Source organism: Chiloscyllium plagiosum, chromosome 1, assembly GCF_004010195.1.
Source record: "Chiloscyllium plagiosum isolate BGI_BamShark_2017 chromosome 1, ASM401019v2, whole genome shotgun sequence".
Classification (NCBI taxonomy): domain Eukaryota; kingdom Metazoa; phylum Chordata; class Chondrichthyes; order Orectolobiformes; family Hemiscylliidae; genus Chiloscyllium; species Chiloscyllium plagiosum.
The window spans coordinates 64,635,272-64,649,152 of NC_057710.1; the positions used below are offsets into that span (position 1 = coordinate 64,635,272).

A 13,881-nucleotide genomic window follows, 5' to 3' on the forward strand; every position below is an offset into this window, starting at 1 on the left:
GCTTGCCCTAGGATGAATGTGTTTTCCCAGTCGAAGTGGTGTCCTTCCTTATCTGTATGTGAGGATACTAGTGAGAGAGGGTCATGTCGTTTTGTGGCTAGTCGATGTTCATGTATCCTGGTGGCTAATTTTCTGCCAGTTTGTCCAATGTAGTGTTTGTTACAGTTCTTGCAAGGTATTTTGTAAATTATATTAGCCTTGCTTGTCTGTATAGGGTCTTTAAAGTTCATTAGCTGATGTTTTAGTGTATTAGTGGGCTACCATGGTGCCAAGAGGTCTGAGTAGTCTGGTAGTCATTTCCAAGATGCCCTTGTTGTAGGGGAGAGTGGCTAGACTGGAATGTCTATGAATTGTTGAGAACCTCTACATTTATGCTCTTCGTCTCACAGTAAAACACTTGTAAAATCTAGGTATTGTTGAACAAGGTGAAACTGGATTTTTCATTAACTGCTGAGTTTATGTGACTGCTAAATACTCTCTTGGGCAAAAGAAACTAACATTATATTTTGAGACTATCATATCTACATTATGTAAAAATTACTCTTTTTTTCTGAAAATTTTGTTTACATTTATTTTAGATTGTATCTTATTCCAATCATGTTTTATTCCACTATCTGAACTCTTAATTTAAAACTGAAGGATATTAAATACTTGTGACTTCCCAATTTCCTTTTTGTACGTACTTGAATGTGATTGGCTGCTACCTCTGTGCCTAATCAGTGCTTCTGGAATCTTCTTTCAGACATGTGGTGTACATCAGTGCCTTATTATTGACTGCAAAATCCAGCATTCTGTTTTGGTTTTATAATTCATTATTTATTATCTGATAAATTTGATCAATCTTGTATGTTGATACGGTCAGCAATTTATTGTTTACAGCACAAAACCCAATTCAGGAGTGAAAACTCTAAAGCAACTTTTGAATATGTTTGAAAATCGTATGAACCTGAATATTCTTTTGGCAAAATATTTAAGGATTGTCACCCAGGTCTCTGCTATTCACCAATCTCACTTGCCTCATTTGCTGACACTACAGATTCTTATGCCCTTCTTTCAGAATGATATGAATATCATTTATATGGACATATAAGATAATCTGATATCCCAGCACAGTTCGGATATGGGTGTGCTAACTGTGTATATGGAAGGATATGCTGATATGGTTAGATAAAGAGGGGTGAGAAGATCAAATGGAGCATAAACACCACCAGAGACCAATTGGGCTGCAGACTATTTCTGTGCTATAGATACCAAGCCACTCTAGGCAATATAACATAAATCTGTACTACCATTAGCCAAGAAATAGCAGTAAGATCACTGTCTGCTGAATCTCTCATATGTTAAAAGTTTGGAAGAATGTTCACCATGAACCATAGGTTCTCTTACCTACCTTCAAATGTCACAAAATCTTTTAACATCCACCAAAACAAATAGGTAAAATGTTAAACTGTAATCTAAAATACAGCACCTCAGACATTGCAGCATTCCCTCATTATTGCACCAGACCCACTGGCTAAAATTTTTAGTTCAGCAAAAATATTATGCAAATTGAGTAAGATCACTCATGATCCAACTAAATGATGGAACATGCACAAGAGACGTGCGATCTTCTTCTGTTCCTAAGTTCTTAACATTTGACTTGGACAGTTTGAATACTAGCATTCAAATCAAACTGAAACCTTTATCATTAATGTTGAATGTGAATAGAACAATGACTTAAATTTATTATTGTACCATAGAGAGATAGCATGCTGGAAATCAAGACCCACTGTTCCTAAAGTCATCATAAAACTTAAAGATTTTATAAAAGTATGCAAAATTCCCTGATTTATCTGATTTTCAGACCCATGTTGACAGATCTGGCTTCTGTACTTACAGTGAATGACTGTTTATTACAAGCAAATAGACTCGAGTTGCAAGTGAAAGGTACAAACTGTCAACATATAACTCGACTCATTAAATTTTTATCCCCTTATAACAGAAAGAAAGCAGAGTGTTATGGATAGAGGGAAAACTAGGAAAGCAGTTCTGTGGTCTTTGTTCACAGGATCCACTGAGATGATTCTTGAGCTGATCAGAAAGCTGCTTCTTGATCTTCTTTCTCAGGTTAGGTACACTCGTTTTCAAGAGACATAGGCTGGCTGGGTTACGTTTTAAAAAGATCCCTGATGTATTAATTAAAAATCACAGTTTACAGCAGATGCTAAACAAAAGATAAACTAGATTTCCTCAGATTCAAAGTGCTATTTACTACAGATGAGGAGGGAGAGAGAGAGAGAGCTCCTGACCCGAAGGGAATACAAAAGTTTCTCACTATCTTACAAGCTGATAAATTACCTGAGAACCAATCTTTTAGTTGTTGGCATGACGAAGATCTTTATCATTGATAATTGGTCACAAGTCCAGAAACCAATTGGCTAGTTAGTTTGAAGAAGGACCTTTAAAGGAGAAGAGAGATTCAGAGAGAGAACCTAAGCCTTGAACAACCAAAGGCATAGCCATCTGAAGTGAGGGAAAGGAAATGGAGGATGCACAAGAGGCCAGCGTTGGAGGTATTCCAAATCTCAAAGACATGTTAAGTTGAAGGATGTTCAAGTGACAGGAAACAATGAGACCATGAAGTGACTTAAATTTAAGAATGAAAATTTTTAAATTGAATTTTTACCAGATGGAATCTAATTTAAATTAGTGACCACGATGAGGCAGGATGGCAGTGGTGTGAACAGTGCTTGTAAGTTAGAATGCATGCAGCAAACATTTGGATGAGTTTAACTTTACGGGAAAAGATGAGAGTCCAGCCGAGATGGTAAATACAATAATTCTTATTGTTTAAGTATAAGAAAATGGATTTTTCACTTAACTTCTAAAACTGTTCAACAGAACTTGTCAGTTTAAAACTTTTGAAGTAGAAATCTTGTTTTCATTCAGAGGAGTAGTGTTTGGAGAATGGCATTAGTGACTTGTCATAGTCATATGACCTCCAAAGTAATTGTTTTCTGTACTGAGGAATGAAGGCAGAAGCTATTAATGCCAGTGGATTGAAGAAGATAGAAATGTGACAACTCAGAACTGCTAAAGTGAGCAAATGATGACTCCATCCTGAATTCCAGAGAGAAATTAATTTATACATCTCTGGCATGGAGAACAGAACAAGAATGCTCACCCCTCTAAGGGGCATCATCAAAAACCCAGGCTGGCAGAAAGGCAAAGCTTTTTTTTAAATCCTTTTACCAGGAGATTAAAGCATTATTTGAAAAAAGACAACCGACACGTCTTGGCTGAATGGGAATAACTCTTGTTTCCACTGGATAAGGTGCCACCAAACCGAATAGGGTGGTTACAGGCAGAATTCTTGGGAATGCTGCTGAGGTACTGATAACTTTTGTACCAATGTAACAGGCTCAACCCAGCCACCTGAGGGCACCGTTTCTAATTATGAATAAAACAAATGTCCAGTGCATTGGGTGCCATTCAGAAGTGTCCATCACCAGCCCCACCCAATATCCCACCAGGAACATGTCTCTAGTTCAATTACATGCTGAGGGCTGGTGCTTCAGCTGGTGAAGTGCCCATATTGATGTGGACATGTGTAACATTGAACATGGTGGTCCCAGAGGGTTTTGGTACCAAACTTTATCTGTTGTTCCAAATAACTGAATATTTTTGAAGATTCTGACACTGCTGTGTTAGTAAAGATAGTACAAGAAAGTGTTATGTGTATTCCCCCATATCTTGAAGTGATATATATTAATAAACTAATGTTTGTCAATCTTGATTATTAGAGCTAATACTCTTTTTCTTCCCTCTATTCTTTTAGTCTGGCTATAATGCGAGAACACTAGTGTCAAGGGAGCATGGGTTTCTCGTACAGGTAAGGGGCTCACCAACATCATTACTTCAGTCATTCACCCATCTCTTTTTGCTTCATAATTGATGTTCCTTTATTTGTACAGACCATTGAGTATGCAGAGCAGCGGATACCAATCCTCAATGAGTACTGCGTGGTGTGTGATGAACCCCATGTCTTTCAGAATGGACCAATGCTCCGGGTTAGTAGAGAATTTACTCTTTAATTTAGAATATGCCTATGCATTCTGATGCAGTATTTAAGCTTGAGTGCTGTTAACGGAAATTACAGCCATTGTGTAATACAAGCTTTGTCCGAAACGACAGCACATGACAGGATTTTCAATAGAGCTCAATGTTTATAAATACAGGCATGGAATACAAAAGCAGGAGAGTTTCAATGAACCCTCATGAAATGCTGAATTGGCCAAGGTGGAGCTTTGCATCCAACTTTAGGCACTGCACTTCAGGGGTAAATTTGAAATAATTGGCATGGCTGCAGAATAGATTAATGAGAACGGCTTCATGGATGAAGGACTTCAATTACAAAGTCAGATTGGAGAAGCTGGAGTTGTACTCCTTCGAATAAAGTAGGTTGAGGGCAGATTGGATGGTGATGTTCAAAATCATGAGTGGGCTGCACAAAATAGATCGGGAGAAACTGTCCCCATTGGCAGAAGAATCAAAAACTAGGCAACAGTGATTTGAATTCATTGGTAAAAGAATCAAAGATGATGTGGGGAACATTATTTTTATGTAACAGGGTAAGAGGAATTCCCTCCCTAAAGGCATTGTGGGTCAACCCATAGCAGGTGGACAGCAGCGGTTCAAGAAGGCAGTTCACCACCTTCTTCTCAAGGGCAACTAGGGACGGGCAACTAAATGCTGGCTCAGCCAGCGATGCCTACATCCCACGAATGAATAAATAAGAGAAAGGATCTGGAACACGTTGCCTGAGAATGTGGTACAGTCAAATTCAATCACTGGAGAGAGTTGGATAATTATCTGAAGAGTAAAGTTTTGTAGGGCTTCAGAGCAAAGGCATGAAAGTGAGACTCGTTGGGTTGTACGAACAGAGGGCCAGCATGAGCATGATAGGTTCAATGCCTGCCTCTGTGCTGTAACCTTTCTATGATTTGTTTCTCCCGATCCTCTCTATAATTGTGTCTTCATTGACATGTTTCAGGCCTGGTATCCATCCTTCTTAATTAGTTGTAAATTTAAATACTTTTCTGCCTCTAGGCAATCCAACATGAAAATATGCTTTTGCAAGCTGTTTATAATGCCATGTTGGATTTTTCATTTAAAAATTTTTGAGGCATCCTTTTAAACTGTTTTCCAATGCTGTAACATAGTACGGTACTGCAAACATGATACAAGCAAAATCTTTTTCACTCATCGAGTGGTGAAGGTCTGAAATGCACTGCCTGAGAGTATGATGGCAAGTTCAGGCAAAGCATTCAAGATACTAAAGAAAGCACGATAATGGGTAGAAGGCAGTGAAATGTTCATTTGGAAAATGCATGCGAACATGATGGGCCAAATGGCCTCCCATATTGTTATCATTCTGTGAAAGCTAGCAGGATGTGTTCCTGACAAATAGGTACTTAGCCACCATCCACTCTTAGTGTCCGTCATTGCATTCTGAGATAATCAGTATTTTATGTACAGTGTAATGATATTCAAAGTTATCAGTGTGCGGAGCTTAGTACAGATATTGTTTTATGCCCAGGAACTCCTTCAAATACCAAAATCTATCTGGTGCTACCTAAAGAAGAACATTATGATAACATTTTTTGTATTATTATGAGGTAACAAATGTAACTTGCTAACAAGTAACAAATATTTCTTGCTGAAAGCTGGACAGACATAATTTTGCAGAGCCTATGGTTCTGTGGTCCTCCTCAATTTAGTCTTCAGACAGCTCATGTATTTATGGAATAATTCAAAAGACACTCTCTGTGCAGCACAATAATATTCAATAAGATGTGACTGGTGTTCTGCTTAATATCTACTAATATCTAACCCTGTTGCATGAGTCCTTAAAAACAAACTCTCAACTTTGACAAGTGAGTAAAACGTGGCATTAGCAAGGTCACTCATTACAATGCTGACCAATATTCCTTAACAGAAAGGAAAACAAGGGAGAAAGTGAGCACTGCAGATGCTGGAGATCAGAGTCGAGTGTGGTGCTGGAAAAGCACAGCCGGTCAGGCAGCTACTGAGGTGCAGCACTTTTGAGCAGTAGCCAGGAAGGATTTAAAGAGAGAGTTAAGAAGAGCAAAGACAGGACACGAGCAGTCTTCTGCAAATAGAATAAAGGAGAACCCTAAAGTTTTCTATAGGTATCTGAGGAATAAAAGGATGACTAGGATAGGAATATGGCCAGTCAAAGACAGAAGTGGGAAGTTGAGTGTGGACCCTATGGAGATCGGAAAGGTGCTAAACAAACACATCTCATCGGTTTTCACTCAGGAAAAGGAGAATATTGTAGAGGAGAAGAATGAGGTACAAGATATTAGACGAGAAATGATCGAGGTTAGTTACGAAGAGGTGTTATCAATTCTAGAAGGAGTGAAAGTATACAAGTCCGGATGGGATTTATCCGAGGATTCTCTGGGAAGCTAGGGAGGAGATAGCAGACCCTTTGTCTTTGATATTTGAGTCGTCATTGTCTACAGGTTTAGTACCTGAGGACTGGAGGATTGCAAATGTTGTGCCCTTATTCAAGAAGGGCAGCAGAGATGACCCAGGTAATTATAGACCAGTGAGCCTTACTTCTGTTGGAGGAAAGGTTTTGGAAAGGATTATAAGATACAAGATTTATAATCATCTAGCAAGCAACAATTTAATTTCAGATGGTCAACATGGTTTCGTCAAGGGCAGGTCGTGTCTCACAAACCTCATTGAGTTTTTTGAGAAGGTGACCAAGCATGTAGATGAAGGTAGGGCAGTTGACTTGGTATACATGGACTTCAGTAAAACCTTTGATAAGGTTCCACATGGTAGGCTGTTGAGAAACTGCAGAGGTGTGGGATTGAGGGTGATTTAGTAGTTTGGATTAGAAACTGGCTCTCTGAAAGAAGGCAGCGAGTGGTGGTGATGGAAAATATTCAGCCTGGCGTCCAGTTACTGTGTGCCACAAGGATCTGTTTTGGGACCACTGCTGTTTGTTATTTTTATAAATGACTTAGACGCAGGCATAGGTGGATGGATTAGTAAATTTGCAGACGACATTAAAGTCGGTGGAGTAGTGGACAGTTTGGAAGAATGTTACAGGTTGAAGGGAGACTTGGATAAACTACAGAATTGGGTTGAGAGGTGGCAAATGGAATTCAATGCAGCAAAATGTGAGGTGATGCACTTTGGGAAGAATAACAGGAAGGCAGAGTACTGGGTCAATGGAAAGATTCTTGGTAGTGTGGGTGTGCAGAGGGATCTTGGAGTCCACGTGCACAGATCCCTGAAAGTTGCCACCCAGGTTGATAGTGCTGTTGAGAAGGCATACCGTGTGTTAGGTTTCATTGGTAGAGGGATTGGGTTCTGGAGCCGTCATATCATGCTGCAACTATACAAAATGCTGGTGCAGCCACACTTGGAATATTTTGTACAGTTCTGGTCCCCATATTTCGGGAAGGATTTGGAAGCGTTGGGAAAGATGCAGAGGAGATTTACCAGGATGTTGCCTAGTCTGGAGGGAAGGTCTTATGAGGAAAGGCTGAGAGACTTGGGTCTGTTCTCATTGGAAAGAAGAAGGCTAAGCGGGGATTTGATAGAGACACACAAGATGATCAGAGGCTTAGATAGGGTAGACAGTGAAAGACTTTTTCCTAGGATGGTGACGTCAGCTTGTACGAGAGGGCATAACTACAAATTGAAAGGTGATAGATTTACGACAGATATCAGAGGTAGGTTCTTTACTCAGAGAGTAGTAAGGGCATGGAAAAGCAGATGGATGATGATGGGATAGTGTAGGGGGATGAGCTGAGAATAGTTCACAGGTCGGCGCAACATCGAGGGCCGAAGGGCCTGTTCTGCGCTGTATTGTTCTATGTTCCATGTTCTATAAGCTCAAAATAACTACTAATGAAGAGCTTATGCTCGAAATGTCGATTCTCCCACTTCTCGGATGCTGCCTGACCAGCTGCGATTTTCCAGCATCACACTCTTCAAGAAAGTAAAACCAGACAGGATGTTCAATTGGCACTTTATTAACAGTGGTTTTATGCCTTTACCAATGCTACAGGTGGCATCTGGTGTGCTTTTGCAAATATCTGCTCTCTGTTATTGGATTCTGCAAACACAAGCTCTGACATTAAGAGTGCTGAACAACTAATTTGTTTAGTAAACTATGCATTTCACAAAATGTCATAATATTTACTGAATTGCAAATGTGGGTTAAGGCAAGCGACATGATTCGGTGATGAGCGCTGAAACAACTCTGTGAGGGTTTAGGTGTTCGTAAGCTTTTTAAACTGACATAAGCTTTTAAATCTTATGAGTTTTATCAGCAAACAGAATTTGTCAATATGATTTAATTAGATCAATTGAAAGATGCAGACAGAAGCCATCAAAGCCAAGCAGATTAGTTGGAAAGTGTAATTAAAGGATGTTGATCATTCTCTTTCAGCATTTATTAGATGCATGTTTGAAATGGAAAAGATTAAGGATCAGGCTGATAATTTTGGGCCTCAGTTACAAGAATTTCTACTTAATAGTTGTTTCCCCAAAAAACACTTTCATTGGTGTTCCTTTCATATACGCCTAATTGTCTCCATGACTTGTGTTTTTTGCATCTTATTATAAAATTCTAAATCTTGCGATTTTACTCAACCGTGCCATTTTGATGTGGACAGTTGACTTGCTTATGAGTAAGATGCAACATCCAGCTCTGTCCCCTAAACCATCTTCGTCTCCTTGTTGGTTATGGAAACTCAGCTGAGGTACTTTATTGCTATGAAGATGTTAATTGGGAATAGAGCAAACTTTGCTTGTATTGAGCAGTCAATACCAGAGGGAAATGTGAGGAGTTAATCTTTGTGAAGAGTGTAACAGATGTATCCCCAAGGGAACAGTCCCTGCAGGTGGGATAGAATCACAAAATCCCTACAGCATGAAGGTGGCCATTCGGCCCATCAAGTCCACACTGACCCTTGGAAGAGCATTCCACTCAGACCCACTCCTCTACCCTATCCCTTTAACCCTGTATTTCTCATGGCTAATCTACCTAAACCGCGCAACTCTGGACTGTGGGAGAGAACCAAAGCACCTGGAGGAAACCCACACAGACACGGGGAGAATGTGCAAACTCCACACAGACAGGAGCCCATGGCTGGAATCGAACCCAGGTCCCTGGTGCTGTGAGGCAGCAGCGCGTTACATGGAGCCCCATGCCATCCCAGGATAATATGTGGGACTGCGCACTGTACACTCTCTCTCACACATACACACACACACAAACACAAGCACACATACGTACACTCTTACATACTCACACGCTCACTCAGACACTCTCTCATTCACATGCTGTCTCTCATACACACACATACACCCCACACTCACATCCATGCACACTCCCTCTCACAAGCTTATACTCCATCACACCCACACACACTTTACCAAGCTTTCACACATGCAAACACACATACTCTCACGTCCACCCAGACTCATACGCTTACACTCACATGCAGACACTCACAATCTGTGTCTCTCTCTCTCCCTCTCTCTCTTTCTCATGCATGCACACACACAAGTCAATAGGGTAGATGTTTATTTGCAGATACATTTCATTTTGTTCAAAAAATGCACAATCTGCAGGCAGTCAATGCAGGCAGGTGAAAGTGGATACTGCAGATCGTGGAGGTTAGATTCAAGATTAGAGTAGTGCTCAAAAAGCACAGCAGGTCAGGCAGCATCCGAGGAGCAGGAAAATCGACGTTTTGGGCAAAAGCCCTTCATCAGAAATAAATGATGAAGGGTTTTTGCCCAAAACATCCATTTTCCTGCTCCTCAGATGCTGCCTGACGTGCTGTGCTTTTCCAGCACCACTCCAGTCAATGCAGGCAGTCAATCCATGGAATATTTGGTAAATTTCACTTTGGAAATAGGACCAGTCTGACTCAAGATTGGGTTACAGATAGACTGACCTCACACCTTTATTGCATTGTTTGAGCTGAGATGTCACCTTTGGTATAAAACATTTTGTTATCTCGAGAAGGTGACTTAAAAAGAAGTTCCGGGATTTACATATTCATGAACAGAAAACTGTAACCCATTCGAACAGATGAAAAACTTAATAATAATCCAGGTATGTTCAATAAATCATTTGAGTTACATGACACTATAATCTTTTGCTATAAATTCTGTGTATTATGGTCTTATTCACAACAACCACCTGATGAAGGAGCAGCGCTCCGAAAGTTAGTGCTTCCAAATAAACCTGTTGGACTTTATATGATTTTTAACTTTGCTACCCCAGACCAACAGCAGCTCCTCCACATCATTGATCATTCTCGTGTTCTGCTGGCTTCCGCCTTTCATATGCTTCAGCTAATTCAAAGTGTTGCCTTTAATATCTGCAATTCTTTTCCTCATCCATAATCCTTATCTTCAATAAGCTAAATTAGCTACATTAATTGTGCTTTAATTAGCCCATTAACTCTGCAACTTCCTCCATCTTTCCACACAATCTTATTAAACTCTTTGTTCCACTAGCCTTTTGTGGCTTATTCTGCATATCTCCGATGGTAGGTGTGACTTCAGTGCCAAAGCTTCATCTGAAATAACCCCATAGAGACTGGCATCCTGTCACCATGTCACCCTTTATTTGCACAAGCACAGTACTTTACATTACTCTGGTTTCTTCACCTCTGGAACTCCTGTTTATATCTGTCAGCCCGGACTCCCTGATTGGAGTAGATTAACAGCCCCAAACAGGGAACTTATATTCTGTGAGGTCCACCTGGTTGACCTCATTACAATCACTACATCGTCTGAAAGAGCCTTGGCCTCTCCCACCTGATTTATCTCCTTAATTCCTTCTATAACGCATTTTTACTAACCAAGTCAGATTAAACATAGAACATAGAACATAGAAAAGTACAGCATATGTTGCGCTGCAGCCTGCAATAGCCATCGATACTATCAACGCCACTTCCAACCTTTGTGTCATCTGCAAATTTACTAACCCACCCCTCAACCTCCTCATCCGAATCATTTATAAAAACTACAAAGAGCAGAGGCCCAAAAACAGAGCCCTGCAGGACCCCACTCAACATGACTTCCAGGCAGAATACTTTCCATCTACAACCACTCTCTGCCTTCTGTCAGCCAACCAATTCTGAATCCAGATAGCCAAATCTCCCTGTATCCCATACTTCCTGACCTTATGAAGGACCCTATCATGGGGAACCTTATCAAGTGTCTTGCTGAAGTCCATAAACACCACATCCACTGCTCGAACTTTGTCGACCTGTCTCATCACCTCCTCAAAGAACTCAGTAAGATTTGTGAGGCATGACCTGCCCCTCACAAAGCCATGCTGACTGCCTTTATTCACACTATGCTTTTCCAAATAGTCATAAATCCTATCCTTCAGAATTCTTTCCAAAACTTTGCTGACCACAGACGGAAGACTGATTGAACTGTAATTGCCAGGGATTTCCCTATACCCTTTTTGAAAAGAGGAACAACATTTGCCTCCTTCCGATCCTCCGGTATGACTCCCGTGGAGAATGAAGAAGCAAGCTTTTGGTTTCCATGCATAAATCTTCTACGAATCAGCAAGCATTTTTACTTTGTCTCTTGCCAATTTTCCCCATTATAAAACAATATGTAAGTACAACATTTTATTTTGTTTTGTTTTTGCAGTTGTTTTCCCTTTGTTCATAGGTAGTGAAATTTGTCCCCTGTGATTATGTACCCACCAGCATCTAAGTGAAAATTGAAAATAACTTTCTATTGCTGCTACCTACCATTTGAATTTGCATTTTGCACAAAAGCTGTTTATAATTTGCAGATGTTTCCACTATGGTGTTGTGGTTTCAACAGACAGAAACCAACAGAAAGTGCTGAATCTGTGGGTCAAAATGGGGATTTTGAGGACAACAACTTAATAAAGTATTCACACATTTTAAAACCGTGCAACTTTACTGAGAACAAAACTTATAGAAAAAAGTGCATGTTGAGAACAGAAAGGAGTGACACATTTCCCTATTTATAATTACCACAGGTGTCAAACAGTCACTTTACATTCAGTGATCCATGTAGACATAACCTTGTATATTGGCAGCAGAAAGGCCAAATAATTGGACAGATTCAGACAGCACCGGCCCAACTACTCACCTTCCTTGCAGGTGAGAAAAGTAACAAGGATGGCCTGCCTGCCAGTTTTGGGACAGAGCCTCCATTTGCCCAAATCTGGGGTAATTAGGTGCATGGATGGAGGACAACAGGGATAGTAGTTAAAAGCCCCCTGCTAGTGCCTTCTCATCCTTTTGACTCCACTCTGCCTGCTATCCCCAGCCCGTGATGGTCTTTAAAGAGAAAAACCATCTTCAGCCTGTCATGGCTGTGCAGCATCCATTGGCTGGCAGGTTTAGGTAGGGAAAACCTTCAGTGACAAAGCTCCTGATGAGATTGTGAAGCTGCCTAAATCCTGATTGATATTTGATCTATTGGACTTGGTCACTGGTGGAGGGAGAGGTTAGTCACCATTGAAGACACCTGGCCCTGCATTTAGTATGGATAGTGCTGTCTACACTAAGTTGCCCTATTTCATTGGTGCCAACGTGCCACTTCCTGTCATAATGTATTCTCAAGTAGCTCTGCAGACAAATACTTACTTTTACTCATTCATGGGAAGTGAGTTTTGCTGTCTGGCAGCATTTATTGACCCTCCCCATTTACCAGTGACAATGCAGTGGTGAGCTGTCTTCCTGAACCACTGCAAACCCATCTGGATGTATACAGTCCATGGTCCTGACTCATAGAGCAGGACAAGTGTTGGGAAGGGCAAATAACCAAGTGGGTTTACCACTGGCTGAAGTGTAGATAGGAGCTAGATTATTTCGTAGTACAGAAAAGCAAGGGGAGTAAATAATATGTCTGTATTAGAATCCCAAGTCATTGTTTTGAGCTGATTGTTGTACTCAGTGTTCCAAATGAAACAAATGACACTTCTGTTCTCACAGCAGGTGCCCAATTAAACACAGATTAGCATAAAGTAATTTTTAGAAAAGTCAAATTTGTGCTGCATTTTCTTGTAAATGAGTATGAATTGGTTCTGTTCAGTAATAATTCCAGCCATAGGAGTTAAGATACTATCTCAATAAAATCCTTTCACTCAGGGTCTCTTGGGAAGAGAATATACTCTGTCAATTATGTATTCTGTTCATCCTAAATACAGCAGTCAAACTTCCAACATTTAATACACCTAACTAAATCATAAAAACATTCTAAAAGGAAATTTAAATAATTACTGCTGTAATTAGAGAAAATATTTCTGAGGGATCATTTAGTGAAAGCATATGGGTTGAAATTATAAATAAGAAAGGGATGATTACCTTGTTGGGATTGTACAATAGGCCCCTCAATAGTCAGAAGGAAATTGAGAAGCAAATATATAGACAGATCTCAAATATATGTAAGATTAATAAGGTTGTAATAATAGGGGCTTTTAATTTTCCTAACATTGACTAGGACTCCCATAATGTTAATGGCTTGGATGGTGAAGAATTTGTTCAACCCATCAGCGGAAACATCTTCCTGCCTCCAGAGTGTCCAATCCTTTAATAAACTTATACACTCAATCACATCCCATCTCAGCCTTCTAAACTCAAGCATGTACAAGCCTAGTCGCTCCAATCTTTCAGGTAAAAACAATGACCACAGATGCTGGAAACCAGATTCTGGAGTAGAGTGGTGCTGGAAAACCACACCAGTTCAGGCAGCATCCGAGGAGCAGTGAAATCGATGTTTCGGGCAAAAGCCCTTCATCAGGAATACAGGCAGAGTACCTGAAGGGTGGAGAGATAA

General features: G+C 40.3%; 1 protein-coding gene across 1 annotated transcript in view; it reads left to right on the forward strand.

Moving 5' to 3' along the window:
- The window catches only part of parp8 (poly (ADP-ribose) polymerase family, member 8), a 361,099-nt gene that overhangs the window by 250,142 nt on the left and 97,076 nt on the right, over positions 1-13,881 (forward strand). Inside the window, exons 13-14 of the mRNA XM_043688244.1 lie at positions 3,818-3,871; positions 3,954-4,049. Of these exons, the coding sequence (XP_043544179.1) occupies positions 3,818-3,871; positions 3,954-4,049 (150 nt within the window). The remainder of the gene's footprint in view (positions 1-3,817; positions 3,872-3,953; positions 4,050-13,881) is intronic.